The sequence below is a fragment of the Gavialis gangeticus genome, unplaced genomic scaffold (genome assembly GCF_001723915.1).
Source record: "Gavialis gangeticus isolate Ggan-Ray unplaced genomic scaffold, GavGan_comp1, whole genome shotgun sequence".
NCBI classification, from domain to species: domain Eukaryota; kingdom Metazoa; phylum Chordata; order Crocodylia; family Gavialidae; genus Gavialis; species Gavialis gangeticus.
The window spans coordinates 97132902-97149100 of record NW_017729024.1 but is presented as its reverse complement, the minus strand read 5'-3'; the positions used below and the strand labels follow the sequence as shown (position 1 = coordinate 97149100).

At 45.8% G+C, this 16199-nt stretch overlaps 1 protein-coding gene across 1 annotated transcript in view; it reads right to left on the bottom strand.

Moving 5' to 3' along the window:
- The window catches only part of LOC109298093 (guanine nucleotide-binding protein subunit alpha-14), a 206065-nt gene that overhangs the window by 103277 nt on the left and 86589 nt on the right, over positions 1–16199 (bottom strand). Inside the window, exon 3 of the mRNA XM_019518227.1 lies at positions 70–254. Coding sequence (XP_019373772.1) covers positions 70–254 — 185 coding nt within the window. The remainder of the gene's footprint in view (positions 1–69; positions 255–16199) is intronic.

The following is a 16199-nucleotide window of genomic DNA, read 5'->3' as shown; positions in this document are numbered from 1 at the left end:
ACAGTCCATTCATGCCCAACCTGCAGTTGTATGAGGTGACATAGGTGTATTTTCTGTTTGCTTTCTTACCTTGTTCTCTGCAGAAGTGTACTGTATCTTTAATGTATCCATGGCTCTGATCATAGCTTGCATGGCAGTAAATATGTTTTGATAAACCAATTTTGTGAAGCTTTTCCTGTCCTCGTCTGTGTAACCTGATCCATGAATAATCCTCATCTGTTTAATAAAGGTACTTTTTCCACTTTCTCCTGTGCCTACAAGACAACACAGTAAAAGCTCAGAGTGAATAATGCTTGTAAACCATATCAGTGAAAATTATTGAGTATACAGGAATAAGTGCATCAATAAAAAGTCAACATTTACTTTTAATAAAGTAGAATGAATAAGCAATGCATACAGGTCCATGCAAATTTAAAAATCAATAAGCAATTAAAGGATCATTTCTCAAACTATACAAGAAAAGTTTTCATAATACCCTGTAGTTTTGTAAGGGGATCAAATCTCTGTCCCTGGCTCTGGGTAAGCAATGGCTGTGAATAGCCTGCAAGAAAAGAGTTTACAGATGCAAAGCAAACTTCTTTCAGTTCTCGCCTCTAGGCTAAATACAAACAGTCAAAATGCCCAAGGCTGAATTGATTCAATCTTCGCAGGTTAGTCTAAGATGTGCAGTTTGACCTGATAAACAAATGATAAACATTCACTTTTGATTCTAGAAATGTAGCCAGATGCCTGCTGTGGGTCAGAGCAGAAGCCAGGGGGTGTTAGCCCACCCACCCTGTGAGGGGTAGTTTGCAGGGAAGCTGGGGGACTATGAGTTAATTTGAATCTAGAGGGGATCTGGGATAGAAGTTCAATAAACCAAATTAACCTGAATCAGTTAAGCCTGATACTACATCCATCCAGGTTTATCTTTAACTGGTTTCAGCTATTTTGAAAGCAGTTTACGTGCACTGAACTTCTGCTGTGTTACAGATTTGAACCTCTTTCTGATCACTTATACTGGTTTATGTGTAATTGCTGTCCCTAGCCCAAAGCTTCTATAGTTTAATTATGTTTCATTTATCTTCAGTTCTAAAAAGGAAAGAGCAGGCCTTGGATTACTCTGTTGTTTCCCAATTAGTGTTTTTCTATCATTCAGTGTTGAAGCTACATGGTGAAACAAAGCTATACCAATGCCAACAAATACTTTCCAGTTAAAAACTCATAAATGCACACCAAAAAGCATCAAGAAAGGGAAAAACTTTTGGCTGGTTGATTAGGAGTAAATATATTTCAATTGGGTTTTAGGCTTCCCATTCACTCAATCAATAAACAATGTTTACCATAATACAGAATCACTATTAAAAATCTTTCAGTTGTTCATACCCACTGCTACTAGAGGTCTGAAAATGTATCAGCGTGAAACAGAAAGAAAATGGTCCATTAGATTCATCTTCAAATTTACCAAACAAAAAGCTGTTTGTTCAATCAATCAATCAATAAATATATATATATATATATATATATATATATATATAAAAAAACTTGGTACAAGTCTAAACTTCAGCATGAGATACAATTTTAATGCTTGAACTGTTACTGAACATAGTCTTTCTTATCGCATGTGATGCTCTTTGTGAAGATTTATATACATGTTTGTTACATATTTACTACATATCCTGTACAATGGTTTCTGTCATTTATAGCCATTTTTCTTGGGGAGGGGGAATACGATGACCCATACATCAGCTATTCTACTTCTGTCCGTCCTTTCCTCCCTGATACGGGAAAACAGAGTCTAGAAATACCTATTTTAAAAAATATCTTCTATTGAAGACTTTAAATTAGCAATTGCTTGTTTGTTATTCTAATGAATAGTCATCCAGACACCCTACTCATAACATTAGTAGGAGCAGTTGTACTCTCCAAATAACAGCAGCTACAGGAATCCTTATCAGAGGAGGCAACATATTCTTAAAAGACAGAGAGAGGGAGAGGAAGGGAGAGAAATATTTTTTATAGTTAATTAAAAAATATTTCCAGCAAAAGGAAGATAATACATTATTCAATAACTGTTTCAGTTTTTGTTGTTGATTTGGATTACAATGAGGAACATAAAAATGTAGAATACAAAGAATATTAGAGATTTTGAAGTTACATATGACTTGACTTTGGCATAATATTGATCATTACATATCACAGCTCCCAAATAACTAGTTCTGGGAAGCCAGTTTTAAAAAGAAATGTCAACATAAACAAAATCTCAATATATTTAAACTTAAAAGAAAAAAAAAACTCCATTCTTCAACTGTGAGCACTTCCCTCATTTTAAGCAATGTTATATTATAGAAATCGATTACAAATATTATATTTTTATACACAAATACACACATACACATGAATATTTTGACCCAATTTGAACCATGAGCCACGTTCTTAGGCAGACATATAAGTAAAGGCATAATGGGATCTGACATATGATCCCCACAATCAGGCTTCCTGCCATGCCATACATGCATGGCAGGAGGCATGATTGTGCGATCCCCCTTCAGATCCCATCACACCTTACTGCTGGTGCAGCGGGAGCCTGGTATCATGATCCTGGGGTCCTCCTGTACCGGCAAGTAGCAAGCTCCCGCAGCTGGGAGCCCCATCAGATGACAGGTTGCCTAGCCACAGGGACAGGCCCTACAGTTGGAAGTCTCAGTCAGGTCAAACATTCAAGTAATGACATGATAGGAACCAAGCACAAAGTTGTACATTTTTTGTGTAATAACTTTGTGGTTTATTTCTTGTTTTATCATGCCAGTAATTGATTGAACATGTGGCCAAGTAACATCTTAACACAGGGGTGGGCAATTATTTTGGGCGAAGGACCACTTACTGAGTTTTGGCAAGCCATCGAGGGCCACATGACAGGCAGCTAGGGGCAGATAAATATTAATTTTCTAAATTTTTTAGGGGCCCCGCAGGCCAAATAGAATGGCCTGGCGGACCGCGTCCGGCCCGTGGGTCACATTTTGCCCACCCCTGTCTTAAGATGTGATTAACTGGTTAATCATATCTTAAGTGTAACATATGCCAGGGGCCTTAGTTTACTTAAAATAAACAGTCTGATCATATCACGTTGGTGCTCAGCACTGGACTCAAGGAAAAATCATTGCAATTACAACTCACTTCAAGTCAAAACTTAGAATGCCAGGGACCTACCAGGAAGCAATTTGTTATCCAACTGAATAAAATCAGGTTTGCAAATTTTTAAAAATGAAAGAAGTCTTTTTGAGGCTAAAGGAATGGAGCTGCACATGAAACAGAGAGACAAGTGTAATAACCATGAAAGAACATAAGTAGTGAAATGGAAGGCAATTACCTAGGTGAAAAAGGAAAGGATGAAGTTGTGTGAATCACACAATATCCCATTTCAGATTCAAACAATAGTGATGTTTTGTTCTAGGGCAAGTGTCAAACAAAAAAGAAGGTAGACTGGCAGAGCTGCCGGGGTTAAAGAGGTCAGAAGACATAACCCAACTTAGAACTCTTTCCTACATGTAACATTTTTATTTTCGCATAAAAACAAAGGTTAGTGGCTTCTTGCCCTTTTTGCTGTCACTTTACCACATCACTTTTCTTGACATAAAAGTCACTTTTTGTAACAACCATCTTCTGTAGTGTGTTTTAAATACCACAGTACTTCCCAGAACCTCCCCAATTTACCCTTCGACCTTTCATAGTTTTGCACACAAGTTGATTTAAAAGCTTTGTACTCCCAACTGTGACCTTAAGTAAAGTGCACAGTCTTCCTACTGTGTCCTTCCTTCCCGAGATTCCACAAGTTCCTCTGAGCCGTGCCTCCAGTTACAAACCAAGAATACAAGCTCTCTGTGCCGATCTAACAATACATGCTCTTTGTTCCTCCGATTCCATAAATTGGCTAACAATTCTCCAGGGTTCATTACTTAAAATGAAATCTGTCTTTCAAGGAGCATTCTGACACAGCATCATTTTACAGCATGCTCATAAAGAGTAATGCTTGGGAGAGTGTGAATGGTCAATGGTCTTACTAATGCAAGCATTAATAGGACAGTAATATAGTAACAGACTCCACTTGAGGATTCAGCTGAACATGTGAACTGATTCAGGCTGAATTGCTGATCAAGTTAGGGAAAAACTACCCCTAAAGTGAATTAAATACAAAAGAAAAAAACAAAAGACAGCAAAATCTATACATTACAATTTGGCGTATACTTTTAAAGAACACTTTTTTCACCTTATTAAATAAAACAAGGGGTAGCTATCTTGTATTTCTTGTAAATACTAGTTTTAATCAGTTTCATTCACAATACAATAATTGTATAAAACAATGGGCATGTCTACACGTGCAATTAATGGGCCTGAATTTTTTGCACAGAATTAAACTGCGCCCAGAAACGCATCTGAACATGCATCTGTTGGGAGCCAATTTGCTCCCAATGGGAGCAGTTCAGTCTAGGGCTACTCCTGCCCTGCTCTGCCCCACTGCAGCAGCCAGTGGGAGCTCCAAACTTCCCCAGCTGCCAGCCCTGGGCTGGCAGGGGGTACAGGAATCAGGCCTGGGCTCTGTGGGGTGGGGGAAGCTATCCTGCAGATACAGGCAGACCTAGACAGGCTTTCAAGTTGGGCTGACCGAAACCAGATGAAGTTCACTGTTGAGAAATGTAAAGTGCTCCACCTGGGGACGAACAATCCCTTGCACACCTACAGGCTTGGCAACACCAACCTGACCAGCACTATGAATGAAAGAGACGCGGGGGTAATAATAGACCAGAAAATGAACATGAGCCGGCAGTGCAATGCTATAGCCAGCAGAGCTAATAATACCATGGCATGCATCAATCAATGCATCTCCCGCAAAACCAAAGAAGTGATCCTTCCACTCTATTCGGCATTGGTAAGACCACAGCTGGAGTACTGCGTCCAGTACCAGGCACTGCACTTCAACAAGGACATGGTAAAGCTTGAGAAAGTCCAGAGAAGGGCCACCCGTATGATCAGAAACTTGTGTGGCAAGCCATACAAGGAAAGGTTGAGGGATCTGGGGACTCTTCAGCCTGAAAAAATGAAGGCTGGGAGGGGACTTAGTAGCAGCTTACCACTACATCAGAGGCATACAACAAGGGCTCGGTGAACAACTGTTCACCAGGGCCCTTGTGGAAAACTAGGAGTAATGGTCACAAACATCTGGAAAACCATTTCAGGCTCAACATCGGGAAAAACTTCTTCACAACTAGGCTGTCCAGACTGTGAAATAAGCTCTCTCCAGAGGTGGTGCAATTACCTACCCTGGAAATCTTCAAAAGGAGAGTGGACAGTCACCTTGCTGGGGTCACCTGACCCCAGCTGTCTTTCCTGCTTGGTGCAGGGAACTGGACCCAATGATCTTCTGAGGTCCCTTCTAGCCTTACAATCTATGAATTTTGGCTCCAGGGCAGCTCCCTCCCAGGCACACAGAGATCAGGGCCAGCCCCAATCTCCACAAGGCTGGGAGGGAGCTGTCCTGGAGCCAGGATGGCTCCCCCTGCCCCACACAGATTGGGGTGTAACCAGGCAGCAATTGTGGCCCCCTGCTGCCTGGGCTGATAGGGAGTGATTTGGTCCAAGTCAGGGTCTACACATGCTCTTCGGCAAATTAGTTAATGCGCTGTTTTTCTAGTACCTATGCGTATTGGCACTAGCAAACAGTGCATTAGACTAATTTAATGCACAGTAATTGATGCACACATGTAGATGGTGACACTTTACCATGCACTAGATTAGTCTAATGCATAGTAAAGCAGTTTACCCAGTGATACTCAAACCAGGTGTTATGGTACTGTAGGGCATCATGAGAACCTTTGAAGGAGCTGCTAGGTGTGAGGAGATAAGCAGATGAGTGCAAGCTCAGGCTTATTCCTGCGTTGCCAGTTCCCCATCCCAACTGCCAGGCCCCTCTGCAACAAAGCAAGCGCTGTAATAGATAAACTAGTTTTTTTTAAATTGGGTGCCACTTAAGTCACAAAAGTTACAGAGGAGTGTCTTGAATTCAAGGAGGGTGAGAACCACTTGTACAGAATATGTATTTATTGTCTGCATCCCAGGGTCTGATCTTCTGAATGCTTACTCCTGAAATACCAGACAAAGCGCATCTTCTACTGATTTAATAAGGGACGCTATACTTCAGGCATTGTGCAAAAACTGAACATAGGCTATTTTAAGAGGGAGAAGGATGATGTTACAGCTTTACCTTTCTCTCTACTTTCCCTGTTTCCATTCCCTCCCCAGTTAACAGCTCCAATGAGCCCCCTCTGTCACCTTTAGGGGTTTACAGAGCTCTCTGGAACTGGGTTATCTTTTCTAGGGAAATTTTCCTAGATGTGCATTATAAGACGACAAACCCCCCCCCACCAAACACTTTCTAATTTTGCCCCTAGCCAACTCCATCTCCTCACTCTCTTGCAGTGGGAAACCCAGGCCAGCAGTGGCCTATGCACAGTCCTGATGAAAACAGGAGGAAAGCCAGTCAGGGTGTGGAAAGGTAATGCATTTGGTCCCCTGTCCCACTGGTGGTGGTGGTGATGGTTATAATCAGGGATCAGGATTTTCCATTTCCCACAGAAAAACATGGATTTTTCCTTTTAAAGGAGAAAAATGTGGATTTTCCCCTTTTGCAAACAGCTCTCTACAGGCTGGCAGAGTTCCAGACTGCAAGAGCTGCTTGCAAAAGGGCAGGAAACCCCAAGCCCTGTCCTCAGAGGGCAGGGAGGGGGGGGAGGCCTGAAAATTTGAGTCAGTCAGGGCCAGGCGTGGCTGGGGAAGTGTGAGACAGGTGGAGTAAGTGGAGCATCACACCGGGAGTGACCCACCAGCTGGGGAGAGCAAAGCCGCACAGAGATTCCACACCACTTCTTGCCCCCACTCCTCCCCCAGTGCCCTGGCAATGTGCCCCCTGTGCCTGTCACTGCTTTGAGGAGTGCAGCCCCATGCCACTGCCCTCACTGCAGCCCTGTGCACCAGGGACACAGCACTGGGGCAGCAAGGGGGGGACAAAGCGGCAAGGAGGTTTTCCATGCAGCTTCTCCACTCGCTGCAGCACCAGATCATGGGGGAGAAGCAAGGCGGCAGGAAACAGCAGAACCCCTGCTCACCACCATTTCCTGCCACCCTGCTTCCTCCCCACTTGACCCGGCACTGCAGGGAACAGATGAGCAGCACAGAAAACCTCCTTGCCGCTTCTTCCCATCCCACTGCCCTGGCGATATGCCCCCTACACACAGGGCTGCAGTGAGGGCAGTGGTGCAGGGCTCCTCAAAGCAGCGGCAGGTTCAATCCCCCTCTCCACTTACCTGTGGAGCTGCTCTGCAGGCTGCCTGGGGCCACAGGCATGTCTCTGCATGTGATGCCCCCTGTCTTTCAGCCTTCCTCCCAACAGCTCTTTACTCATGCTGGGGCATCAGTACAGGCACCCTGCTGCCCACTTAAACAAGTGGTTGTTCCAATCCATTCTAACAGTTCAAGTGTTTCTACTGCTCATGCACCATTTGGGCAGTAAGGAGATCACCCCAAGGTGCTTAGTGTGCATACTCAACTTTTTGTTGTGTATGCATAGCGCATGAGCATAATCATGACATTGATCACGTCATTTTGAAATTGGTGGGGCGGTGCCTGAGTACCCCATATTGACCAGCCACCACTGGTCAGGGATGGCTCAGACTCACTTACCCTTTGGGGTAAGTATGACTTCCAGGGGCTAGGACCTGGGGGCAGCTGAGGGCCCCTTCTGGTAGGGCTGGGGAGGCAGGGAGCTGTGGGATGGAAATGAGGGACACCAGCAGGGCTGGGGTTGGGTGAAGGTCATGCTGCTGAGGGAGGGCAGGCCTGGGGCTTGCAAAGAGAGCTGGCAGGGGGGTGCAGGGGCTGGGAGGGTTTGCAGGGGGAGGGGAGGATGCATTTTCTGTGACCCTGCTCACTAAGCCGGGCACCCTCAGGGCAGGGCTGGGGGCTGGGAGCACTGCCCAGTTGGGGTGGGCAGTGGCACAACCGAGTCTGCTGAGCTCCCCTGGTGTGTTGCCAATGAGTGTGCTCGGGCCATCTCTCTGTTATTGAGGGGTACTCCAATGATGCAGGGCCAGTTTCGGCATACTAGAGCTTGGCACATGGCCCCAGCGGTGTGGGACCAATCCAGGCCATCAGGGATCAACCTCTGGTGAGTCTGGACCAGCCCTACACCATAAGGGCAAGGGCAAGCCTCTGAAAAAGCCCTCATCTACCCCACACACTGGGGGCCTGTGGCAGCTGGCAACACCTCCTGGCAGGGCTGGGGGGGCAGAGGGCTATAGGTTGGGAATGAGGGGCACCCCTGACTCACTGCCTCCTCCTCTGCCCCCACCTGCACTGAGGTGCCATGCTTTGGGGTGCCATGATGTCACCCCACTACCTCAATGCCCTAGGCAGTTGCCCTCACTGCCCACAAGTAAATTGGCTCTGCCTGCAGGTCATGCTGGCAGGGTTGGCGGTGGCAGGGCAGGAGGGTGCATGTCATGCTGGCAGGGTTGGGGGCGCTGTGGCTTGGGAGTGAGGGGCACAGCCACAGCTGGACCTGTGTCCTGGTAATCAAATGGTGCAGGGGGACCTCTTATTTTCCATGACAAAAAAACCAAAATCAAATGCCAAGACATATAGGCATTTAGAATTTATTTTATTATAATGACTGAAATACTGGTAAGCTTCTAAAGTGCTTTAACATTGTAAATATATCAATAAAACATGGTGTTCAGCTGATACCTGTATATATAATAGTGTTTCATTTCAATTGTGGAAAAACATGGATTTTGGCGTTTTTAATCAGAGAATTTGGGATTTTTAAACAAAGAAAACCAGGAGCCCTGATTATAATGTGCAAACTCCAGAATTCCTCAAGAGTAACTCTGACCTGAATTCCTCCTCAAATCTCTGGCTGGACATCAGTTCCTCCTGACCACAAGTGAAATGCTTATGGCATAATTTAGCCCTATAAGCACATCATGATTTTCACTGCACTGTATGCCATTTTGGTTTTCTTAATCTAGTAATGTATTGAGGAATATTGAAGTTGTCTTGTCTCAGACCAACACAGCTACCAAGTACACTCCTGAAACATGGAAGATGCTGAATTTTAGCCAATTTAAGCTTCATTGCAGAACAACGAGGAAGATTTTTTACCTCCCTGCCTGCCATCTGACACCTCCAGGGAAGAAATTCTACCTGAGCTACACATCAAAGAGCTACTCAGCACAGCTTACAAAGACACTTTCATGGACCCAGAGGGATAGCCTTCCATCTTCAGCTCCCTCTGTACAAAAATGAAGTTTATTTCCTACCTATGGGGACTTTTTACTATCTTTAATCATCTATACTTTTCCCAGAGCCTGATGAAGGCACTTTGATCCCAAAGGCTTGCAGAAAAGGACAATTTTCTTGCGATTTTCCAGTTGCTCTAATAAAAGGTATCATTTGGAACCAAGAGTTCTAGTTTTTTTTATGTCTTTTTGTCTCAGACCAACATGGCTACCAAGTACATCCCTGAAGTTGTTTTGTGACATTCGATTTATTTTTATTATATTAACATCAAAATTAAGACAATTAGAGACGGATAGGGACTTCATGAAAACTTGGGACCTGCTCCTTCCTTTTGCCCCTACTCTTAACAGCTGTCTCATTGAAGGCAGTGAAGTATGCTTCTGTTGATGTTTCATCTCATCAGGGTGAATTGCTCACATGCTGAACCCCATGCTGCCAGAGCTAAACTACTATCAGTGCCCAAGCTAGCTTTTCACTTCTGCAAGTGCAGCACAGACATTTTTAGGCTCAGGTGGGACCCTGTTTTCCTGTGTTAGAAGTGTTGCAGCTGACTGCAAAGAAGCTTTATAAGGCCCACCTAATTCTAAATGCCCTACAGACCTAGCAAGCCACTGCAAGGAGGCAACACAAGCCGTTGGCTCTGAATTCATTGCTGTTTGCAAAATGGAAAGTGCTAACCAACGTATTAACTGAAGTCTGTTTATCCTCATTTTCCTCCTTCTAATTACTTCACAAGAGACTGATTTTACTCTGCTTTCCACCACAGAGTTCCCCTCCTGTGTTATCTTCTCTGTTCCTCTTGGCTCACAGCTTTGTCAATTAAAAAATAATCAGAATGTAATAGGGTATTTTACAAGAGCGCATGACATTTTTATTCGTTTCTACCTTTGTCTCTCCTTTCCTTACCTCATTGTCTGCTAAATTAATTTTCCAGGTCTGATTCAGTTTGTAAACCCCTCAGGGAGACACCTACCTTGTTTATTTCTAAACTACCTTGTCAAGTTACTGCACAAAATCATAACTACACCTAACAGATCCACCAAACAGACGGTGGGTATGCTCCTGCACTGATAAATCAGAAGTGTGTAATCAAAATAGGCAGGCTTGCAAGCTCAGATACCAACAACAGTGAAGACAATGACAGAGGCTGATCGAGCCTTCTGGAGATACCTGGATATGTATTTGGGCAGCTGGACTGCACCAAAACCCATGTTGCTGCATCTTCAGTATTACTGGTACTTGAGCTAGTAAGATTTAAAACTAGTTCAGACGTGTCTGCACATGTAATCACATTCCTGACTCCATTGTAGACATCCTGTGTGTGCTCATCTGCCTGATGCTGTCTGATGCCACAGACTGTGGCCAATGCTCTCCATCTTTAGATGCTTACATGTAAATCTCATCCACATGTCATTTGCAGAAACAAGAAAGATCCTAGATGAGCCTCTGATGCACTTTAAAAACTTCCTTGTCATGTTCTACATGTGCAGAAGAGTCATATCAAAGAACTTCACTGTGAGACAAGGACTGAGTCACTGCACATCACAGCATGAATCTTCCACTTCCCACAACCTCAGTGATTGCTCACAGCAGCAAGCAACATTTTGAAATGACTGTGGCAGAGGGGTCAAGACTGCTCTGTGAAGGCCTAATTATTAGGGCTGTGCAAAGCTCCAGTCCCCAATTCCATTCTGCAGAGATTTGGCCCAATTCGGTGGCCAAATCTCCAAATCTCAATCGAATCAAGAGATCTTTAATCTCTCCGAATTGAATCGGAACCCTCCAAATTGATTCAGACAGATCTGACAATTCAGAAATAGACACAGCTTTAAATGTTTTTCTACATACCTCAAGGTACCAGGTGGCTCGTGAACGCTGTGATGCTTCATCCACCACAGCATTCACGAGCCATCTGGTATCTTGAGGTGCCCCAGCCACTTCCTCTGCAACACCCTGAGCCCAGTCAGAGCAACCACAGGCTGCCAGGCTGACTCTCCAGACCCTCTGCTAGCCTGTGTTGCTACAAACTAGCTCAATGTGCTGCTGTCTGGGCGCGCTTGTAAACCACACACCTGGGAGCTTCTGGGGAGCAATAAACTCTGGAGCAATAAGCTCTGGAGTCTACTGCTGAACATTAATTGCCCATTTAGACATGCCCACTGAAGCGAAAGGTAAACTTTAAGCAGGGACAGGATTAGGTCCATATCAAGCATTTTTAAAAATCCCATGCTTACTTCTTTAAAGCATGATTCAATAATGATTTTATTTTCTGCTGGGTAGCAAAGATGACAAAATTCATTCAGTCCCTGACAAGCAGAACCTTCTGGCAAAGAGACTAGCCCATAGAACAGGGATAGGCAACACTTTTTGACCAGAGTGCCAAAAACCCCCACAATGCCTACCTTAGAAGGTGCCAGAATGCCAGAAAAACAAAACAAGGGTAGGGGGGTACATGGCAGGATGCCCTGCTTGTGCCCCTTGCCCCTGACCCAAAGCCCTTGCCCCCCAGCCCTGCTTGTGCCCCTGCTGCCCCTACCCGCCAGCCCTGCTGCCCCTTGCCCCCCAGCCCAGGCTCCATAGCTATTAGCAGCTACCCAGAACCTGGACCAGCTGCAGCTGGGAGGCTGCAAACAGCTGCTGCCTCCCTGCCCCGGTCCCGGCCCTAGCTGCCTCGGAAGCAGATACCAGCGATGCTCCCCACTGTGCTGCCCTCACACACATTGTGCTCCCATCCCTGCTGCCATCTCATGGGCCCTCCCAGAGTGGAAGCACACAGAGGGGCCATACAGGGAAGCTGCCTGCTGCTGCAAGCTCTGCACTGCCCGGGTCACACTTCCCCTGTGGGCATGGGAGCAGCATGGGCAGCATTCAAGATTGAGTCCCTTGCCACTGCCCCTGCCTGCAGGGTATGTGTGGCCAGGGCAAAGGGAAGCTCAGAGCAGGCAGCTTTCTGTGCCCCATGCTGTGCCCTGCCATGCCGGGTTTCACACACTGCTCTGCAGAAGCGGTGGCAAGGGCAGCACAGTGGGGAGCATCACCGGTATCTGCTGCCTCCCTGGAGCTCAGGGTTGGATCTAGGGCTGGGAGGCAGCTGGGGCAGAGGCCAGGAGGCAGCAGCTGTTTGTAGCCTCCTGGCTGCAGCCAACCCAGGTTCGGGGTAGCTGCTGAAAGCCATGGAGCCTAGGCTCCTTGCAGCAGGGCTTCCAGCTGGCTGCTGGGAAGAGCCCAGGCTCCATGGCCATCAGCAGCTATCTTGAACCTGGGCTGGCTGCAGCCAGGAGGCTGCAAACAGCTGCTGCCTCTCCACCCCGGCCCTGGCTGTCTCCTGGCCCTAGGCTCTGGGAAGACAGCAGGTGCTGGCCCTGCGCCCACTGGGGCCAGGGGCAGTGTGGGGGTGGGGCTGGGGCCCACTGGCAGCGCAGGACTGGGGCTGTGGGCAGTATGGGACTGGGGCGAGGGCCATCCAGCAGTGTGGGGCTGGGGTCCTCAGCAGCCAAGGGCTGGGGCTGGGGCCCACGAGCAACAGGGGGCTGGGGATGGAGCCCAGCTGTGGGCAGCACGAGGCTGGGGCCGGAGCTGGGGCCAGGGCCCACCGGCAGCCTGTGGCCAGGGCTGTGCAGGGCTGGAGTGGGCAGGCAGCGGCGGTGGTGCCAGCTGGGGCTGGACCGGCTGAGCCTGGGGCCCAATGGCAGCGATTGGCTGGGGCCTTTGACAGTGCTGGGATGGGGCTGGGTCCCGTGCGGGCCCCAACCCCATCCCAACGCTGCTGACGGCCCCGGCCCAGCAATGGCACTGGGCTGGGGCCAGTGGTGGTGAGGGATAGGGCTGGGGCTGGGCCCACCAGCAGCTGACACCACCGCCGTGGCTGGGACCTGGGCCTGACCTGGCCTGGTCCGGCAGCACCGGGATGGGGCCAGGGCCTGACCAGGTCCACAGCCCTGGTCCCATCCCAGTGGTGCCGGCGGGCCTGGCCCCAGCCTTCACCACTGCGGGCCCCAGGCCAGTACTGCTGCTGCGCCGGGGCTGTAGGCAGTGTCGGGATGGGGCTGGGGCCTGTGCAGGCCCCACCCCGCACATGGGAATCTCTTTACTTTCACAGAGAAATAAACACTAACACTGGTAATTTTATACATCAAAACATAGGCTTGTAGGCAAACCAGGCATTTTTTATGTTATTTTAAAACAAAATATAACCAAACCAGCCTCCAAAAGAAAAAGGAAAAACCAAATCTGACTGAAAGCTAGAAAACTTAGAGGACAGAAACTAACATTTGAATATAGATGAAGCAAATGTTGATGGAGAGAGAAAGGTTTCTAGTATTCCAGGACGGACTTATAAACAATGGAAAAGAGAATCTTTACAGTTATTCAGCAGCCTAACGATAGAGACTGTGCCCACAACTGAACAGAATATCAGCCTTTCTTATAGCTGTTAATATTTCAAATACTGGAATTCAATTCACAATTTACTGCACAAGGCTATGTAAAAATTAACAAAAAAAATCATAAAAACAGCCAGTCATATTTTCTATTTTCCTGATCTATTTAAACACATGCAACAGTATTTCTTAATGACCAGAGAAAAAAACAAACAAATTTCATGTCCTTAGAATCAGACTGAGTTAGCCTGTGTGTTTCAGAGAAAAACTTTTTTCTAAACAGACTCACCCCTCACTCCCCAATTTCCATTTTACTCACCAGTTTCACACTAACTACCAGCATTAGACAGAACTTCAAACTGTTGTCTTATCCTCTGAATTGGTGATACAGATAAATGAAAAAACAATATCAAATGTTCCGTTCTTTCTCTCTGGAATTCAGAAGCCAACTTTCTTTCTTGTTACCAGAGAAACAAAACCCGTTTAAATTCTTGGGCATCTTCTAACATATTGAAGAGAGATGCTTTTTTCCTCTGGTATGGAAGAAATATGATTTGAAATTAGTAAAATGTTGAAAGAGACAGTGGATATTAATATATGGATGTTCTCCATATATTCTGAAATTATTGCTAAAAGTCTTTGAAGGGAAGAGTATCACAGATCCTACCACCTATGGCCCCATCCTGGAGAAAGGTTAAGGTTTTGTTTTACTGATGTATTTGTTTGGGGCAAATATTTTTGTTTGTATTAAGAGGACTGGCTGAGGTGCTCCTAGGAGAACAAAACCAGCCTGCAAGACAGCAGGCACGACAAGCATGAGTGTAACATCTGCCAGAGCCTTAAGTTAAACTTCATTCCAACACAGGATCTGTGTTAGATATACAGGTCTAGCCTGACTAAGAAGAACGTGGGAAAGGCATTTCCTCAGATGAATTTTAAACCCATTTTTCACTCATGGAAATGTAAGGATTATATTACAGCAAGACAACTCAGGCTTCCAGGCCTACCTACAGTATTAAGATTTAAAAAAAGAGGAATCAGAGTAAGGGGCAGGGACTAAGACTAAGTGGATCTAGCCAGCTAGTAACTGTCACACAGAACATTAAGGGAGCACTGACAACAGTTCATTGGGATGATAGGCAGATGTTAAAATGAGGGATCCAGCAACTGGAGGCAAGGGGAATTTGTGGTTTCCACGAATACCAGGTCACCCTCTATGCAGATGTGCACAATAGTACAGTCTCCAGTGCAGTTCAATCTGTCAGCTTCACAAACACTAATGTACAGAGGAAGTACTTTAAAATTGGTATTGGAGACAAAATCATGGAAAGTCATGTTCTCTTTGGATAATATTTGCATATGGGTACATTTGTGCATGTTACTCATTTCCTATAAAGACAAAGCAGAGCAAGGTGTGCCTAATTTACATAGGTGGATGTTGTGAATTAACTAAACAGACACTAAAACAAATTAGATAACACTCGGTTTTTGAAGACTGGAGATCCATTTAGCTTTAAAAATACCATTATAATATAATAACTGATAACCATAACTGTGTGCAAGCTCTACAAATGTGCAGAGGTTAAACAGTCAAACAAAAAGAAGGCAAAGCTCCAAGATGAAGAAGTTGTTTCAGTGTTTCAGTGTGACAAGTTTATATATTCTCCAGAAACAACCCAGTGATAATAAAGGCAGTTGCAGGGTTTGATTACAAGTTTATATATTCTTGCCACTTAATATGGAACAACTGGTGAAGAGGAGAATCGAAAGAGCAAACCAGGATTCCTCCGTTCTCTCCTACGTTTCACTGTGGTGCAAAGAAAGTGGCTCTGCATGCTCCATACCGCTTAACAGAAATCGTGTCATAATGTCTTCAGAGACCTCCAAAAGGCTTAAAATACAGTGGCAGCTACTACCACTCACACATTCACATCTTTTGACTGTACTACCCAGATATTTAAGGGGAAAAAAGTTCTTGGACCCATACGTTTGGGTTCCCAAGGGCTGGGGGAAGAGGGCCTGATGAGGGGTGGCAGCAAATAAAGGAGTGAGGACACAGCTGGTTGTCAACAATATCGCTTTAGTTGAATAAGCAGTAAGTGTAAAGCTGCACACTGATTAAAAAGTGCCAGCAGAAAAAAAGGGGGCAGTTGAGTTCTGACTGTATACCAAAAAGGCCAGTTGCAGCAGTTGGGGTGGGGGTTGGGATGGGGGGAAAATGAGGAGCTATGCAGTGCAAGCTACCTGAAGGACCAGCCTGACTCATGTCACAGAATGTCTGTTGTCTACTGAAGTGAACAAGTGCACTGTGAACTGGTTCAAAAACAAACAAGAAGAAAACCGTATATGGCAAGTACACTTCTGAAACTTTCCAGGAGGCTTTACACTACTTTTAAAGGCTTCTATGTCTGTCCATGTCAGGTTTAAATGGCATTTAAACCAGCCTGTGTTACATGTGTCTATGCCCTTAGGAAAAATAGCTTCCTTGGG